Genomic DNA, 18511 nt, shown 5'->3' with positions numbered 1-18511 from the left:
TAAGTAGCTAGGATTACAGGCACACACCACCATGCCCGGCTAATTTTTTGTATTTTTAGTAGAGACAGCATTTTGCCATGTTGGCCACGCTGGCCCCAAACTCCTGACCTCAGTGATCTGCCTGCCTTGGCCTCCCAAAGTGCTGCGATTACAGGTGTGAGCCACTGCGCCCAGCCCCTAGGGGTTCTACTTCTCAAAAAGGATGTGAGATAACAGAGAATGGAAGACTGTTATACCTTGGGCCATTAAAATAAAACAACAAAGAAAAAAGAGTTATTACCTAGAAGCACACTCTAAAACATTTGCTGAAGATAATTGTTATGTTGAAAAAAAAATTTCTCTCTGAACTTCCCAGCATACAACACAAAAGGGAAGCACCATGAATTGCATAATTTTTATTAGCTAATAAAAGGATACACAAGAGCTAAACTTTTCTTAACCTTCAATAATTAATTGAACGTATTTATTTAAAAGCACCGAAATCTTACTAGTCAATACTTTAGCAGTGGTTTACAAAAGATGCTTAAATTATTTTCACATTGGTCTTTGAAGCAGGTAGAGGTCATAATATTATTCAAAAATCTGCAGACATTTCTATACTCTTCTTAATATTGTCTCTGTGTGCTTTCTCTGCTTGAAATGAACTGAGCATTTTGCTGTTTTTAAGGGTGAACCGGGCATTATGGGCCCCTTTGGAATGCCTGGAACATCAATTCCTGGACCACCTGGGCCAAAGGTATATATTTTTGGGAATTATTTTCTTTTTCTTGACCCTTTGGCAGTTGGAGAAAAAAAATCATGGTATCAGTGAACTAGAATTTTAGTTTTGGAAAATGCTTAGAAATGATTCAGTTCAACTCTGAAACTTCACAGATAAGCAAACTACAGCGAGCAGCAGATTTAGGACTAAAACCAGATTTTGTGCTCCTAGTCCCAAGCTTGTCACTTTACCCTTCTTTACCTTTTCCAAATCCTAAACCCCAATGCAGGTAAGAATTTAGTACATTTATTCAGAAGAATCCACCGGGATTTATAATTGAAGAGTCTAGCAGAAGAGATATCCACTCAAGTTGGTTGGTTGGTTGGTTTTTTGAGACAGAGTCTCACTCTGTCCCCAGGCTGGAGGGCAGTGGTGCGATCTTGGCTCACTGCAACCTCCACCTTCTGAGCTCAAGTGATTCTCCTGCCTCAGCCACCCAAGTAGCTGGGATTACAGGTGTGCCACCATACCTGAATAATTTTTGTAGTTTTAGTAGAGGCAGGATTTCGCTATGTTGGCCAGGCTGGTCTCAGACTCCTGGATTCAAGTGGTCCACCTGCCTTGGCCTCCCAAAATGTTTGAATTATAGGTGTAAGCCACTGCACCTGGTCTTCACTGACACCTGTCAGTAAAGACTATTACTGCTGTTAGGAGAAAGTCCATTGAAATAATACGTGGCAATTGAGACTCAAATTTTTAGACTTTAGGAATGGCCATTCTTACCTAAAGTTTAAATATTTGAGTCTGAATTGCCACGTATTATTTCAATGGACTTTCTCCTAACAGCAGTAATAGTCTTTACTGACAGGTGTTGTTTACTTAGGATTTGAAATTCCCCTCAAATATGTTTGAAGAATATACTATCTCAAGGTCAGAGATGGACAGATTAAGCTCTTTATAGAGAGTGGCCAATACTCTTTTTTTGCTATGTGTCATATGGTTTCTTGCACAACTGTAACCTGTGAAATGTTATTTGAAATGTACAGGGAGATAGAGGAGGACCTGGGATGCCTGGATTTAAAGGAGAACCTGGACTTTCTATTCGAGGACCAAAGGTATGCTTTATTCATGTTCTTTTTGTTTTTCTGTATTTGAAATAAACGAAGGTAGATTTAATGCATAAGTCGATTTTTCTACTTGCAAAGTCTCTACATTGATGAACTAAAATGTAAGAATATAGCTATTCCCTTTTATTAAAAAAATAAGCAGTCACATAGTTATTTTTCATACATGTGGAAAAAATAGCTATTATGGTTAAATTTTTGCTTATTAGATAATTGTTTGAAAATGCTCTTTTGCACTGCCTGTGATACAAGAAATTAAATGGCCTCTGGCTTCTTCATTTACATGTTAATGCCTAAAGTATCCGTTCTGCAAAACATTGTCCAAAAAATCATCTCTCCTTGGAAGCGTTGTTGAGTAAAAATTTCTTGCTTTAATTTATTCATCCTTTGGAGTTAGTTCAAAGGGAAATACAAATAATTAAGAAGAAACTATGTTTCTGTAATCGTATGTGGTTTTTCATGGCAACGAAGCACCGTTTTCCTTCTCACACTATACCCAGCATCACAGCAAAATTTAGCATTTATAACATTCCTGGGTATCAACCAGCAGATCTGTTTATGAAGACAGGCTTCAGGGCCCCATAATTAGCACTTTTTAAATCAATAGCATGTTGTTACATAGCTTTGAAGCTTGCTTATGTGCTTCCATATTAAGTTGTCTCATCTAGATAAAAGGGTTCAAGTACTAAATTGATGACTTTCAAAGTTAAAAGAAGAAAACATGGAGTCATCTTTTAAATAAAATATGATACAAAACCTGTTATGTAAAACTGACATAAATTGGAGTGGTTCTTATTAAAAGTAAAGGGAGAATCTTGAGCCTCCCTGTTCTTCTGGCTTTAACAGTCAGTCCTCCCTGCTAGAGTCACAGCTGCCCTGGTTTGCCCAGACTTGAAGGGGTTCCTGGAACGCATGACTTTAAGGGCTAAAACTGGGAAAATCTTGGGCAAACTTGGACAAATTGTTCATCTGCTTCCCCCAGATCCCAAGGTAGTCCAAACTATGTAGACCAGTCTCTTTAGAAACACAAGCTATATAGACAACTCAAGGAAACAAGAGCAAATTTTCTGGTGTGAAAACTACAGATATGACCTTGATCAATTACTTCTGCATGACAATTTTAATAAATTGATAGCTGTGAAGTCACAATTCATGATTTATACATCTCTCTCTGTCTACTTCTATTTGCAGTAGGAATACAATCCAATTAAATGTGCTGTCAGAGTTTATAGGCCCCACCTGTTTCCTGCTGATGATTATTAGGTATCATAGGTGATGGTATTTAAAGATATTTGCCTCCTCATCCAAGCATTTTGCTACTCCCTTGGACTCTAATGGTACTCTTTCTGTCGTTGTTCCCTAGTTCATTAGTTTTTCAGTTTTTGGAGAGTCATACACACCTTTGAATGTCTGGTGGAAGTTTTAGCACATTAATTTCATTTTGTGTAATACTTCAGGGGTCTCCCAGACACCCCCTAAAGCTGATTTCAAAATACTAGGTTTCTATTTTTGCCCTAATTTCTATTGAATGAGAGAAATACTTTGAAGTAAATCACTTTGTAGGACATTTCCTTGAATCCAGTGCAGAAAAGCCAAGTGGCAAAATTCCATCTATAAAAATACAGTAAGGAATCCAAAATAAATACCGCACCTCCTCTTGCTCCTTGATATTTCTTATTAATAACAGAAGTAAAAAGCTACCTGAAATTTTTGCAGAAGCGAGGACAAAGATCTCTAGAAAAAGGATGTTGATAAACTGTGAGTGTTTTAATGGTTTTTCCCTCCACTGTGGTGTCAGATGTTAAACAAGAGCAGCTGCCGATAATTTGTTGCAAGTTTGGGCTATAGAAATAAAAACTGAAAAATAAATTTTGATTCCAGTGTTCTTTTCCTTTTGACTCAACCAGGGAGCAGTTACTGCTTTATTTTATTGATGGCTCTCTCCTTGTATAAATGTGGAGATAAGAGGAAAACTTATTTTGGGACAAGTTTCATATGTCAATGTTTAGAGCTTTAACCTTAAATGTGGTTGGAATAGTATAAACAATTGGTTCTGAGAAGTGACCAGTTTCTTGTAGCTAGAATTCACCAATATTTACCTTCCTGAAGACCATGGGCTTCTTTTCTCTCATTCAACTTTAAAACATCACCTTGAGTTTTTGCTGATAATGAATAGCACATTAAATTTTTGTAAGTGGCCACATATTTCCTAAAGATGATCATTCTTAAGAAGGTTAACCACATAAAAACAGCCTTTCAGTTTAACAGGAAAAAAACAGCTGTTGCATTCATAGTTTTTAAAATAAACTTTCTGAGTGCTTAAAGAGCATGTAATTTTTTTTCCCATTTCCAAATCAATTATTCATTTATTGGAGTAGAGTTGAGAATAGGTTTTGGGAGTTGGACTTTGGGCAGTGTTTTCACTTGGAATAATGGCAGTTTGATCTCCAACTTTGCTGGCATGTAAGGAAAGTTCTTAAGAGTCCTGCTACTTTCTTTCTCCATTCTTGGAAAACAAAAGTCTGCCTGTTGTTAAAGTTTCCTACCAATATAAAGAAAAACCATAAATATTTTAAAACATGAGCAGCTCTTTATCAAAACCAGGGCTGATATTGACAAGGGCTGTTGCAAGAGTTATCAACCAATAACAGATTAGCGGAATGTGTTGTAAAATGAAGTATTGTAAGTTTTAAATATAAGTTTAATGGACTTGTAGGTAATCTTCTAAAAGATTCTTCTTAATTTTTTTCTCTCCCCCCATTTTACTTTTGTCAGAAATTTTTCGGATTTCTGTTTGTGAGAGAGTTATAAGTCTTAATAAAGTCTGTCATCCAAAGGACAGTAATCACCCCTTCCTGCTCTTTCTATAGGAGACTAAGGGTTGCTACTAAAAGTTTTGGATACTTAAGGTCATCACTGTAAAACAATATTTACAACTTTTTCCTAGGTCTCAAGATATGAATCACAAACTCTAACCCTTCATAACTTGTTTTTGAAAAATTAATGTGTTTTTATTTTCATCTGGCTTTACTTATTCCCCATATAATTCGGGCCCCATTAATGAAGACAATAGATTTAACACAACAATAGGAAACTCTAGTTATTCCATACTCAAAATTTTGCTATGTATTATTTTCTATTCATCTCACATTGTGCTTACTAAATTTTCTTTTTTATACTTCTCCTTGATTTACAATGCACTAAAAATTTATTATTTAAAAAATTAAAATATTAGCAATAAATCATTTTGTAAGTCCTGGGTTAGAAATCTACCATTGGCATATTGAGTTGGTGTTATGCTTAAGATTAACCAGGTGTTTTATCATTGAGTCTCATGATTTCACTGATGTTGGAATTTACCCAGGGTGTTCAAGGCCCTCAGGGACCAGTGGGTGCTCCAGGACTCAAAGGCGATGGCTATCCTGGTGTGCCTGTAAGTGGGACATTTTTTTCTTCACTTCCTCCCTTCCTTTTGAGTGTTGCATACAACACGGATGCTCACTCGCTCCCTTACTATGTCATCTCAGGGACCTCGAGGATTACCAGGACCCCCTGGGCCGATGGGTTTACGTGGAGTGGGAGACACTGGAGCAAAGGTGAGATTTAAAGTAGGCAACATACTAGCTTCCAAGAGTGTGCCTATAGGTAGGCGATTTTGGTAAAGATGAAATATTTTATCAGATAGAAAATTAGAGGTGTCTGGAATAATTGATAAAGTTATTTGCCCTTATCTATGGACTTCTGGGGAACTAATCTGAACATGTAGACTAACTTTATGGTTTGCCTCCTCCTTCTCTGATAGCAACTCACACTCCTTTGCTGCTTCCTCTTCTTATATCAACATCAGGGTTCAAGTCAGAGCCCTCCTCTCTCCTCTAGCCATACTCTTTCCCTAGGTACTCTCATCCAGCCCCATGGCTTTAATCACTGTCCACACATTCATGGCTTCCAAATACCTATATTTTCTCCCTTAAGATCTGGTCTCATGTATCTAGTTTCTTATCATGTATCCCTTCTTGGGCTTCTCACAAACATCTCTAATTTAACATAAAATAAAATCCTTGATTTTTGCCCTGTAACCCTGCAAATGGCTCTCCCATGCTCAAGCCAGAAGGACTAAGCATCATCCTTGATCTCTTCCTTTCCGTCTCCTTCCTCCATGCCTAGTCCTTTAGTAACTCTTATCAATGCTACTGTCAAAATTACTCTCAGCTCTGGCTCCTTTTCTCTTTCTGCTTCTGCCAAGCAGACTATGTCATCTCTTACCTGGGCTGTAAAAATAGCCTCTTCACTGTTCTTCCCTCTATCTCACCTCTGTCCTCCTATAACTTAGTAGCAACAGTGGTCTTTTAAAACCATAAATCAGACCATATAACGTTCCTTCCTAGAAACACCTTGGTGGCTTCTCTTTGTACTCAGAGCAGACTTTGAATACTTCCCATGGCCTTGAACACCCTTCATGCCCCAACTGCAGCTTCTGTCATTTCTCCCCGTGGGCAGGATTTTTGCTTTGCTTCCTCCTAATTTCATGTCACCAGAACTAGGTTACCATTCAATAGGAGCTCTATAACCTGTTGAATGAATGGAAAATGAATAAATGATCAATATTACCCTAAAGGAAAACTTTTTGTTTTGAAATATATCTACTTAGTTTATGATTGTTTTCAGGTCACTAGAGAGAAAAGATATTATATGTGCTAATGCCAACCTCTTCTCTTGGTTTTTGCCCCTGCCACAAAACTTAGAAGTGCCTCTTTGCTCTCTCCCAGGTAGAATAAAAGATTGGAGACACAAGGCACTAAATATCATATTTAAGGGGAAATCTTGATACCTGCCCCATCTCTGCTTCTAGGGGTAATGATGAAAGTTCAGTAAGAATATATCTGATAGTGCTGTGTCCACTGTACAGAGAGGATGAACCTCAGGTGCTCTGATAAAGGATCTGGCTTAGTCTGACTCAGAACTACATCAGATCCTTGAATAAGGCTCAGCAGTATGAGTAAACTGCACCAAATTTGGGTACTGATGTATTCTTTTTTCTTTAAGGCATAGCAGCTGTCAAAATGCTAAAATTAAAAAAAAAAAAAAGAAAGATAAATTCAATAGGTAGACCTCATTATTTTCTGCTCTGAAGCGATGGTAAGAACTTGTATATTGAATATTTCTTTAGTTAGGGAGGTAGAAGCTTATTTCTATTTAAAATAAGACATGAAATGAAGTATATTTAATATATACTGGAATGTGTATATTCCAATGGAAATGTGATCAATTATGTTTTCACAGAGTAGATTATTATAAATTTTTTATGTAAGTAGACATGATGTTATATTAAATGATATAATTATGTTACTACTTTACATTGAGCAATAATAATAAAGACAGGCACTTAGGCACAGATAAAAACATTAAAAAATTAGCTGGGTATGGTGGCTCTTGCCTGTAATCCCAGCACTTTGGGAGGCTGAGGTGGGCAGATTACCTGAGGTCAGGAGTTCGAGACCAGCCAGGCCAACATGGTAAAACCCCGTTTCTACTAAAAATTAAAAAATTAGGCAGCCATGCTGGTGCACACCTGTAATCCCAGCTACTTGGGAGGCTTAGGCAGGAGGATTGCTTGAATCCAGAAGATGGAAGTTGCAGTGAGCTGAGATCACGCCATTGCACTCCGGCCTGGGTGACAGAGCGAGACTCCATTAAAAAAAAAAAAATTTAAAAACCCAATTCTTGTGAATATTTCACTCAGATTTTCTAAGATACAGACTAAAACATTTACTAAATGATGTCATATGCCATTTTCCTCCAAAAGTCCCTTGATATGCCTTCATCTACATTTTAGGGGGAAAAAGGTGAGAAACAAGGTGTCCAAAACTTCATCTTGTCTATTGTTTTTTGAAATGGCTAATATGCTGCCAGAAGATGTATCTGAAGTGAAACTCTCATGGTCTGTGGAGCCCACATGGGAGGCTGAGTGGAAGCAGCGGTCCACGGTTTGCTTCCAGCTGCAGGCAGAACTCAAGCAAAAAAGTACTAGCTAGGACCTACCTGTCTGCCCCCCTCCCTCTCAGCTGCTTTTCCTTCCTTCCATTGCCTCTTGTCTCTTCCCATGGAAATTGTGTTGTTCAGAATTTCTCTAGCCCTGGAAGGAGATGTTAGGAGAGTGAGCTGGTTTTAGAATCAAGGGAACTTGGGTCATAAACTTGAAAATAAAGGAAAGTCTAAAAGTAAATGCCAGCTTTTAAGTAACTTTAAAAATTATCTCTCCTTTTTTTTTTACAGAAGCTTCAATATCTCAATGTAGCCTTTTTTTCTGAAGAAAATTTTTGGAAACACACACACGCACACAAATATACACAGAGCACTAGGGGTGTAGGGAGGGAGAGAGAGAGAGACAGAGAGAGAGAGAGAGAGAGAGAGATTCATAGACAGAAACTGGCAAAGAAAGGAAGATAATTCCAGTTAACTTGGCCCTTCTGGCTTGGTAAAGTGGAGGGGAAATTCTGAAAATAGCAAAAATTGTCCGTGGCAACAGAAACACAGGACCCAAATGTGTGCAAAATTTCTCCCTTTTTGAATTAAAATGGCAGAGAAACGGTGTGTGTGTGTGTGTGTGTGGTAGTATAGCCATATAGATCCTGATATGTTTTTCATTTAAGCTTTGTGTAGTCACCTTAAAATTGTGGCCTTAAGGCATTAACTTACAAAACAAATGTGTTTTGAAATGAGGAAACCATTAAGGTTGACAATGAATTTATGGTGGGTTTTTGTGCTGTTTAGTTAAGGTCACATGTGTTTAGCATATGACACAGATGTTAAACTCAAAGCTTCTGTGTTTCAAAACATATAAAAAGCAGTCCCTCACATCTAGCACCCTTGTGGTTCTCCATGGCTTTTTTCCAAGTAGAAAAATTCCCTACGATATCTGTGGGTATCATCCTTCTAGATACACTTACCTTTAATTTAAATCAAATTTGGCAAGACTTTCTGAGATATTTCAAAAATTCTGATAAAAACTACGACTTTGAAGGAGAGAGTAGATATAGTTTTTAAACTCACATTTGAAACATGCTGGGAAGAGGAACTGATAATTTGGTTTCTTGCTAAGTGGGAAGTCTTCATCCAGTGTCCTCACTCCTGAATCCAATCTCCTGGCTTATTGATGGGGAAGCCAAGCTCCAAGACCCTACCCATCACTGCCTGCTTTTCTTCACTGGAGCCTTAGATATTAAGAGAACTTCTTATAATTCAAGGAAAAACATGCCATACATCTCATTTCTCTTTGAGAAGCTGCAGATAACTCTGCTCCTGTGTTTTTACCCCCAAAGCTTCATAAGGTACACGTAGCCCAAGGGCTGATTTCCTGATATGCCTGAGTATAAGAGTTTATTTCTGGCGTCATAGAAAAGGAATATAAGTAGTGGATCTCCTGAGTTCCCTAAGGGCAGGTGCAGCCTGCCACGCCCCTCTCTTAGCTTTTTTCGGGCCCTTTCAGGAAGTTGGATCATCACAAGGAAAGCTATGACCCTCTCCAAAGCCTTGGAGTGGTTGAACTTAGGCTGATTTTTGCACAGAGGAGATCTGGATTTGGGGTTAGGACCTCTTAACCATCAAGTTGTTGGCATAAGTCTGTGGGCAGAAAAGACTTGTTGGATTGTTGTTGTTATTACAGGTATAATTACTCTTATTATTATAATGATTGTATATTACCTAAGTATTTCCAGAATATTATGACATTTTTAACAGTCCCCCTGTTTTATAGATGAAGAAAATGAAGGACCAGACAAGTTGAACAACTTGCCTCTTTATAATGTGCACATTTTTGATGCTATATATTTTTTTGTATATGAGAGGGGCTATGGATATGGATGAATGAATGAAAAACTAAATGGATGAATCAATTAGAGCAGAAAGCATGACTCCCTGATCCACAGATGCCCAATCTCCTATGCTGTCCATCTTCTATTTAGGCAGTTTTGTATGCAATTGGATTGTTTCTCTTTTCTATTGTCAAAACTTAAATTACGTAAACAGTAAAGAGAAGCATAAACCTAAAACCCAAAAGAGTTAAATAATTTTCAGTAACTTTACATGTTTGCGTATTGTAAATAAATGCTTTATTTGACAAAACTGGCCCATAGTAATAAAATGCAAGTCTATGTAGAATTCCACTGAGTATCATTATTCTAAAAATGTTCCCAGCATCTGAATTGCCCCTCTGTTCTCTGCAATGGCTCACATATGTACACTCCACCAACAGGCATGGTGGAACAGAGGACTGATTCACATAGAGATACATTAGGAATATGTGGATTCCATTGGCAGACATAGACTGGACAAGGAACTCCATTTTGAACAGTGTCCAACAAGGAGGGCTAGCCTAGGTTACAGACTTAATAATGAAGTTAAGGGCCCATAATTCCAAAGTGTACTTGAAGAAAGCTACCTCCCTGTAACATGATTGCAAAATTGCCTCAGGCTGAACAATCAGCCCAAAACAGAACTAATTAAAGCCAGAGCCATACAAAGTTTAGATGCCAGGCAGTTTGACCCAGAGGTTTCATAAAGAGTCATATCCCAGACCAGAAAAAGGTGACTTTTCAAGGTTACTCCCCAACGCAGTTCCATGCCTGATCTCTCAAATCTGAGCTGCACTCCAGTTCACCTCATGACTTTCAGTATTGCTTTCATCTCTCCTTGCTGCTTTCCTAGCTTTGTATTTCTCTTCGCATGAGTGTGTACACTCACTTCAGCCCTGGAGACACACGGTAAATCCCCTTAACATTCATCGCCCACATCACCATTAACACATTTTTATTTTTAATCATGCAGACTTGGAGGAACTTTCTCCCAGTGGAAAATTATATTTAGTTTTAGTACAAGACAGCCTGCTCTTCTCCCTGTCATAAGGGCAGTATCAATGTTTCTGTTTTCAAGGTTTCTAACCAAGCTAAATAAGAAAGACTCTTCTTCTTCAATGAAGTTCTTGGCAAAAGGCAATCATTTGCTTATCTCTGATGAGTTGATTTTGAGAAAAGTAAAAAACAATCAACAAGAAGTTTTAAAATTATCAGCGGTTTTGGGGTGAATATTAAAGTTTTAGGAGAGAAATTGATTCAAGGAATTGAAAATGCTTTAAAATACTTTGAAATTTAAAGGTAAAAAAATACTTGAGAGGAAATGTGATATCAATTTGAGAACTTTCGTGGCTGAGTAAGACCTGCCCACAATCCTCTTGCTCACATTCACCATGTGTGGTGGCTAACATGGACACATGGCCCATGGAACAACAAAAGATCATTTTCTAGCATCTGTGTAATTATTTTCTCATCTGCATGATGATCATGCTGACAGTTGGTACCATCTTCCTATTCATATTAAAGGGTGTCAGTGAGAAATGACTGAGTCACGTGACAATGGTCATTCAGTAATCATTATACATTGCCAATATCTGGCTTGTCTGTGCATATGCCAAGAATAAAGACTCTAAAACTTCCATTGACATTCTGACTACTATGAGTGAGGTATTTAAGAGGTTCTAACTCATGACCTAGGTGGAATTACATAATTGTTTCCAGAGTTCTGCCTATGTTTGTGGTAGTTGGAGTAGTTATTTCTTAATTTTATTTAAAAACCAGAAAGAAAGAAATATTAAGCAGCTGCTGTCATCACTCTGACTTTTACCTTATTTTAAAACCTAGTCATTCCTCAGTTTCATCATTTAGCAGAATCTTTAGAGTACCATTCTTTGGAACATCCTTAAGAGGCTGATTCTTTCACAGTGAATTTAATTTGCTTTTATTGTCCCCAAGTAGAAAAGCATGAAACCACTTTTGGAACAAGAATATCTTGCTTCCACCATCTTCTCAAAGAGTGGCCGGAACTTAGCTGGTACAAAGGGAGAGAGAATGATTAAAGCCTCATTAGTGTGTGGGGGGGTGGGGTGTGAGGGGGAGGAAAATAATCTAATGGGCTGATTATTTCCTCAAATATTGTATTGATATTTTTAGAAAACCCATAAGGTATGATGGGTTGTTTCCTTGTCACTGCTCCACCTTGAAACCTTGCCACTTATTAGCTGTGTGACCTCAGCAATTCATTTAGTCTTCCTGAGGCTTAGCACTCTTATCTGTGATTTGGGATAATAATGCCTACTTCACAGGTTTATTCTGATAAATTAATAGAATAATGTACATAAAACATCTTTATGAATTCTAACATATGAAAATATAACTAGTGGTGGTAGCCATATTATGCATCACTCTGCCAAATCAAGCACATTGTAGGATGGATAAGAAGAGAGATTAAGAATTGGTATAGGTAGGACATCTGGAATGAAGCCAGTTAACATGTTGGAGTAAACCACAAAACTGAGAAATAGCAATGGAGGGAAAATGGGAAGGGAAGCCTTAGAGAGCTGGGCTCTTGTGTAGGTCATGTGGGACCAGTATCATACAGGATGAATCTTATAATCCAGGATGTTCTTTCTTCTCCTTGAGAGAGTGTGGTTGGCAATGTAGGAAAAGGACTTTCACAGTTTCACAGCCAAACAGCTGTGGTCTTTGCATTAAATGGCAGCTGGAAGAAAGTCTATGGAAAAGTTAGCATCTTGCGTCTAGTCCCAGCCAACATCAAAATGGGAGATGGGTTTTGGAGTCATACCTGGGTTTGAATGGCTGTGGCAAGTCATGTGTCCTGCTGTAGCCTCAGTTTCCTTATCTGTAAAATGGAGTAAGTTGGTGTTGATAAGATCAGGTAAGATAATGAATGAAAAGTGCCTGCTGCATAATAAACTTGATAAATGTTATTTTTATTTATTTATTAAAATAGTTTTAATATTAGCCAAAGTAAAAATTTACTAATGAGAATGTGAATGTGTTTGCTCTCCTCTTTTTCTTCTTTCATTTAAAAAGGGAAAGCTTCAATGTATGATTTTTAGAACCGGCATAAGATGATGTATGTTTTTAAAGTTGTTAAAATTATCCACTCTGCAGTTATGGTCTAAGTAGTCTTCACTGAATCACTTGTTAAGTTCACATATACAAGTACTGCAGATAGTCCTAAACTTGGCCATTTCCTGTGAAAATGAAAGCAGTATCTCCCATCTAGAATCCCTTTTCTGGGCCAAGAGGAAGTGGTATGCCATCTAAACAGTCCATTCTTCTTTTGAGAGAGTGGGTGCATGAAGGAGGGATAAGGGTAAGACTGTCATCTTAGGAAAGTGATAGATGTCGTTACCAATGGTAACTAGAATTTGCTTGCCTGTCTGTTCATTATCTCCTAATACAAGAGCTCCCTCTGCAGGCTCCAACAACCCTCAGCTGTTGCGTGGGAAGCTATGTCCAGCTATGCAGGAACCTATTGTAATTTCCTTTTTTTGTGAATGTTGCTCTATCCAATGACAATAAACCACATATCTGAAAATATCACAAGTTAACACACTTCCTAGGTACCTATGGTGCTGCCTTATGACAAAATCATAAGGCAAGTGGCTGAGTAGACCTGCCCACAATCCTCTTGCTCACATTCACCAGGTGTGGTGGCTAACATGGACACATGGCCCATGGAACAACAAAAGATCATTTTCAAAGACCCCACCATAGTGGAGAGACACTGCTTCAGTGGATTCTCAGATCATTAAGTGCCTAATGTTCCCATCTATCAAAATATGGTACTTATACACTGAGGAACAACCCTCATGTCATGTTACAGACCAATTCTAACATCTGCAGAATGTTAAAACTTGATTTAGAGTCTATTAGATTATTTTCCCATAGTTTGAAAGATACAAAATATTATTTAGATAGGTGAAACATAGCTATGTGTCAACAATTATGTGGATAAGTATGGACAGTTTGTTCTAGGTGAACACTGAAACACCACAGATGACATAGACACACCTTGAAATTCACTGGCTGAGGCTGCAGGACAGAAAGAACAGCAAGGTATCTACAAGGTCAGCTGTCCTATCGCAGTTGGCCTTCAGACACTCCTAAAGGTTGAGGGTTGGGGGAACTGAATAAGGGAGACTATGAAGGAGAAAATGAATAGCAACACTGAGCATGGACAAGGCTGATCTGAGCTAAACTAGAGACTTATTTTAACTGTTTTTCTCACTTGCTTTCCCGTGTGTGTGTGTGTGTGTGTGTGTGTGTGTGTGTGTGTGTGTGTGTATTAGTATGATTAATACTAGTTGAGGGGAGGTTTTAGCTTACATTCTCACAAGAAAAATATCATGAATTAAATAGTAAAGTATCAAATTTTTTCTTAAAACATACTACTTTGTTAAAAAAAAATCTTGCCTTCTCTCTATATCCCTGTATTTAAAAAATATGTAACATTTGGTACAGCCAGATAATATACACAACACATGTAAATTCTACTAATGATGTTGAATCTACCTGTGTGCTCCTCCCCTTTGCCCATGTTTAATATCTTTAAAATCATGAATTATTATTAAGGAGGTCTATTACAGCAACATTTTCTCATGTTTACTGGAGAGACTTTTGCTGGATATTGTTTATGGATTTTTAATGATAGTATTAAAACATTTTATTATGAAAATTCTTACACATGTACAAAAGTGGAAAGACTAGTGAAATGAACTGTCATTTACTTATCACACTTCCTTGACAATTATCTACGCATAGTTGATCTTGTTTTAGCTGTATTCTCCACTCCTCCCCTCACTGCATTATCTAAGGGAAAGGTCTTGGGAGATAGTTCAAAGCCCAACCCTGGTTCTTTTATTTCTTTATTCAGGCATATTTTATGCATTATAGAATTCATCCTATTCATACATCACCTATATAAAGCTTTAGTATTTTCCGCTCAAATGCAAGCACTCTTTCTAAAAACTTGACTGCAATACCGTTATTAAACCTAAAAAAATATTAACAACTCTTTAATATAGCAAATATCCAGCATTCAAATCTTCGAGCTTGTCTCATCGATTTGCTACAATTCGTTTGTTTGGACTGAGATCCAAATCATGCCCACACATTGCATTTGATTGAGATAGCTCTTAACTCTCTTTTAATCAAAGTTGACTTGTGCCTTGTTTTTAGCTCGCAGTTTGTGAATGTGCTATTTGTCCTTGAGAATTTGTTGATGATATCCTCATGGTGCTGTGTTTTGTGTTTCTCCATCTTTCATCTATTATTGTAAGCTGGTAGATCTTGAGATGTGTTTACATCCAGGTTCGGTTTTTTCTTGGCCAGAACATTAGTAGGTAGGGTGGTGCATTCTCTACTGCAGCACAGCAGGAAGCACATGGTGTCTGGATTTATCCTACCTAACTTCTCATCTTATCATGGAAGGGAACAGGTGAACAGAAATGAAAGAGAGGAAGCCATCAAATCTGGGATGGGTTGGGGTGACTGGGCAAAGAAGAGTATTATTTCTGATAAAACATTCAATGATTTGGGGTAAAATTTATCTAACTATGCTTACTTGTTTTGTTGAAGGGTGTCAAAATGTTTGAAAGAGATAAGACATCTCCCTTTTAAGATGTAGAAAACTGTATGAATCAGTCAGGTGTAGTGGAGAACTTCGGGCAGTGAACTTACACTCCCTTTGAAGGTACTTCAGAGGTACTCAAGAAAAGAGTGATAATAGAAATGTAAGTACTAGAGGGTTTTCATGTTCTCTACTTGGAGCTCTTGATGTTGGAGTGATCCTTTCAGCTGGCAGGAACTTGGGGACATTCAAAGATGGGAGTCAGTAGGAGAGAGGTGTTAAAGAGATAATTAGCACCTGTAGCCTTAAAAGCAGCTGAGTACTAAGTGGAAGAGATGGAGACAGTATAGTAAAAGTGCCTGTAAGCAAAAGAGAGATACATAATTATGAAAGTAAACATTAAAAAAATTAAGTCTGTAATAAAGTACAATTTAAAAATTTCCCCTGTCCTTTTAAGGCCTTGTGTTATCTAGAAGTATTTTAGAGTTTATAAGTAGAAAGTAAATTAAAAGATGGACTGTTTTTCTAGAAAAATGACTTCAACATTTCTTATAATTTATGGTTTTTGCACCGTTGAAAGCTAGAAGCTGTTTAGCTGGTAACAGGATATGGGCAAAACAGGATCTAAGGGAAAGGTCTTGGGAGATAGTTCAAAGCCCAACCCTGGTTCTTTTATTTCTTTATTCAGGCATATTTTATGCATTATAGAATTCATCCTATTTAACTATACAATTCAATGATTTTTTTTTTTTTTTTTTTTTTTTTGAGTCGGGGTTTCGCTCTTGTTACCCAGGCTGGAGTGCAATGGCGCGATCTCGGCTCACCACAACCTCCGCCTCCTGGGTTCAGGCAATTCTCCTGCCTCAGCCTCCTGAGTAGCTGGGATTACAGGCACACGTCACCATGCCCAGCTAATTTTTGTATTTTTAGTAGAGATGGGGTTTCACCACGTTGACCAGGATGGTCTCAATCTCTTGACCTCGTGATCCACCCGCCTCGGCCTCCCAAAGTGCTGGGATTACAGGCGTGAGCCACCGCGCCCGGCCCAATTCAATGATTTTTTAATTATATTTACTATTAAGCTATACAGCCATCACCATAAATCAGTTTTAGAACATTTTTACCTCTCCAATAAAGTCTCTCATGACCATTTATAGTTAATCCATGTTGCTACCCCTGGCCCCTGGCAGTGACTAATCTGCTTTTTGTTTCTATGGAGTTACCTTTTTTGGACATTTTGTGTAAGTGGACTCATAGAGTATGTCTGGCTTCTTTCATCAGAATAAGGTTTTTGGGGTTCATTCATGTTATCGCTTGTATTCACAGTTTATTCCTTTTTATTGCTGAATTTACAGCACTTTGTCCATTCACCAGTTGATGGGCATTTAGGTTGTTTCTAGTTTTGGGCTATTATGAATAATGCTACTAAGGGTATTCATATGCAAGTCTCTGTGTGGACATATGTTTTCATTTTCCTTGGATATATAGGTAGGAGTGAAATGACTGTATCATATGGTAAATTTATGTTGAACTTTAAAAGAAACCGCCAAAATGTTTTCCAAAGTGTCTGCACTAGCAATTATGGAGGTTCCTGTTTTTCTATTCTTCTAGCCCTGCATCTTAATAGCTGTGGAGACTTGGGCAAACCTTAGTTTCCGCTTTAATAAAATAGGTGGGTGGAGCTGACATTTACCAAATGCCTATTCTGTGGTTAACAATCATAATAGAAGCATTTATAAGCTTTCTCTCACTTAACTCTGAGCCCCATGAAATGTAGATATTATTTTCTACATATGTGATGAATTAATATCTACATATGTCTCTGAAGTGAGGTTCAGAGAAGTTACATAAACTGGTCATCATTATAATGCAGGATTATTGTAAGGACTAAATTATATCAAATAACATATATGAACATGGGTGGCATAGTCTTGGGCATACAGAAGGTGGCTAATCAAGCAATTTTTATTTCTCTCCTTCTTGCCATCATTAGCATCTCTAGTAGGTCTAGCCACAGGGCTTTACCTATCTTCATCAGGTCCCACCAATTTTCTGGTAATAGTTGCCGGCTATGAAGCTGTCATGGCTTAGTGAAACTGAAAATCCTTTGTAGAGTTTACCCTGCAGTTCCAATTAATGAGGTGGCAGATATATCATAGAGCCAATCCCTAACTCAAATAGCATAAGCTTTGTTGCATACAATGATAAAAGCAACTAGCTCAGGATATGATTATATTTCTTATTGGTTGTTTTTATTCTTGTCCCTTCTTCCATCCTCTATTCACAATACTAGTAATTACTTTTCCAAATTCTAAAGAAGAGAGTAATGAAAAAAGTTAATGTTGCCAAGAAGTTAATTGACTTGATTAATTTGAAATGGACCTGGATCCAATGTTTGAAGATTGCCTAAGTGGAAAAAGAAAAGAGATGTAGGAAAAGAGTGTTCAATTGGTACCTTAGTCACATTCAAGAAGTTTTTGACATTAATACATATATATATATATATTTTAAAAATTAGTAACTTGTTATTTGTTGTATCTTTTCAGGGGGAGCCTGGGGTCAGAGGCCCTCCAGGTCCTTCTGGACCTCGTGGCATAGGAACCCAGGGGCCAAAGGTGAGTCCTCAGCTCAGTGCTCTGTGTGAGGGTCAGATACCATCAGTGACAAACAAGTCAACAGTAACTGCATAGTAAGTGTTCATATTGGTGTTGACTTATTTTTTTCTTGATGACTGATGAAAAGTCTTATTTTTTATATCAGGTAAACGTTCAGTAAAATAAAACATTTGAGTTTATAAAGCCATTCACTTCCCCAAAAGAAATGAGCAAGTCAGCCTCTCTTTAGTTGCAAAGTGCTCAGAACATTTCCAGGTTTCTTAGAGTCTGTGCCATTGCCAAGAAGCACATCTTTACTTTGGCAGAGGTGCCTCAGGATACATTAACAGGTTACCTGCTAATGCATCTGTTGTGCCCTATGTGGCCACAGCTACTCTGACAGGGCCTCAGTGCAAGGGTCTAGACTGATTGTCCCTAGAGAAGACAAGAGCAACTTTTTTTGGCCCAGTTTCCCTCCTTTCTGTGTCTCCTTCAGCTTGGTGGTTATTCATCTTTTTATTCTTTTAATCCAGTGTTGCTCAAGGAGGGAGACATTGTTTCTCTTCCCTGCCTCAGGGGACATGTGGCAATGTCTAGCGGCATTTTTGGTTGTGTAGGTCAAGTCTAGAGATGCTGCCAAC

The 18511-nt window shown here is 37.8% G+C and overlaps 1 protein-coding gene across 9 annotated transcripts in view; it reads left to right on the top strand.

The window, feature by feature from the left end:
- COL28A1 (collagen type XXVIII alpha 1 chain) overlaps positions 1–18511 on the top strand; it is a 207356-nt gene that overhangs the window by 135067 nt on the left and 53778 nt on the right. For all 9 annotated transcript variants that reach the window (XM_037737295.1, XM_037737294.1, XM_037737293.1 and 6 more), the window contains 5 exons: positions 663–736; positions 1747–1815; positions 5189–5257; positions 5352–5420; positions 17823–17891. In XM_037737295.1, coding sequence (XP_037593223.1) covers positions 663–736; positions 1747–1815; positions 5189–5257; positions 5352–5420; positions 17823–17891 — 350 coding nt within the window. The remainder of the gene's footprint in view (positions 1–662; positions 737–1746; positions 1816–5188; positions 5258–5351; positions 5421–17822; positions 17892–18511) is intronic.

Source organism: Cebus imitator, unplaced genomic scaffold (assembly GCF_001604975.1).
Source record: "Cebus imitator isolate Cc_AM_T3 unplaced genomic scaffold, Cebus_imitator-1.0 Scaffold37, whole genome shotgun sequence".
Taxonomy (NCBI): Eukaryota; Metazoa; Chordata; class Mammalia; order Primates; family Cebidae; genus Cebus; species Cebus imitator.
This window is presented reverse-complemented; position numbering and strand designations above follow the sequence as displayed.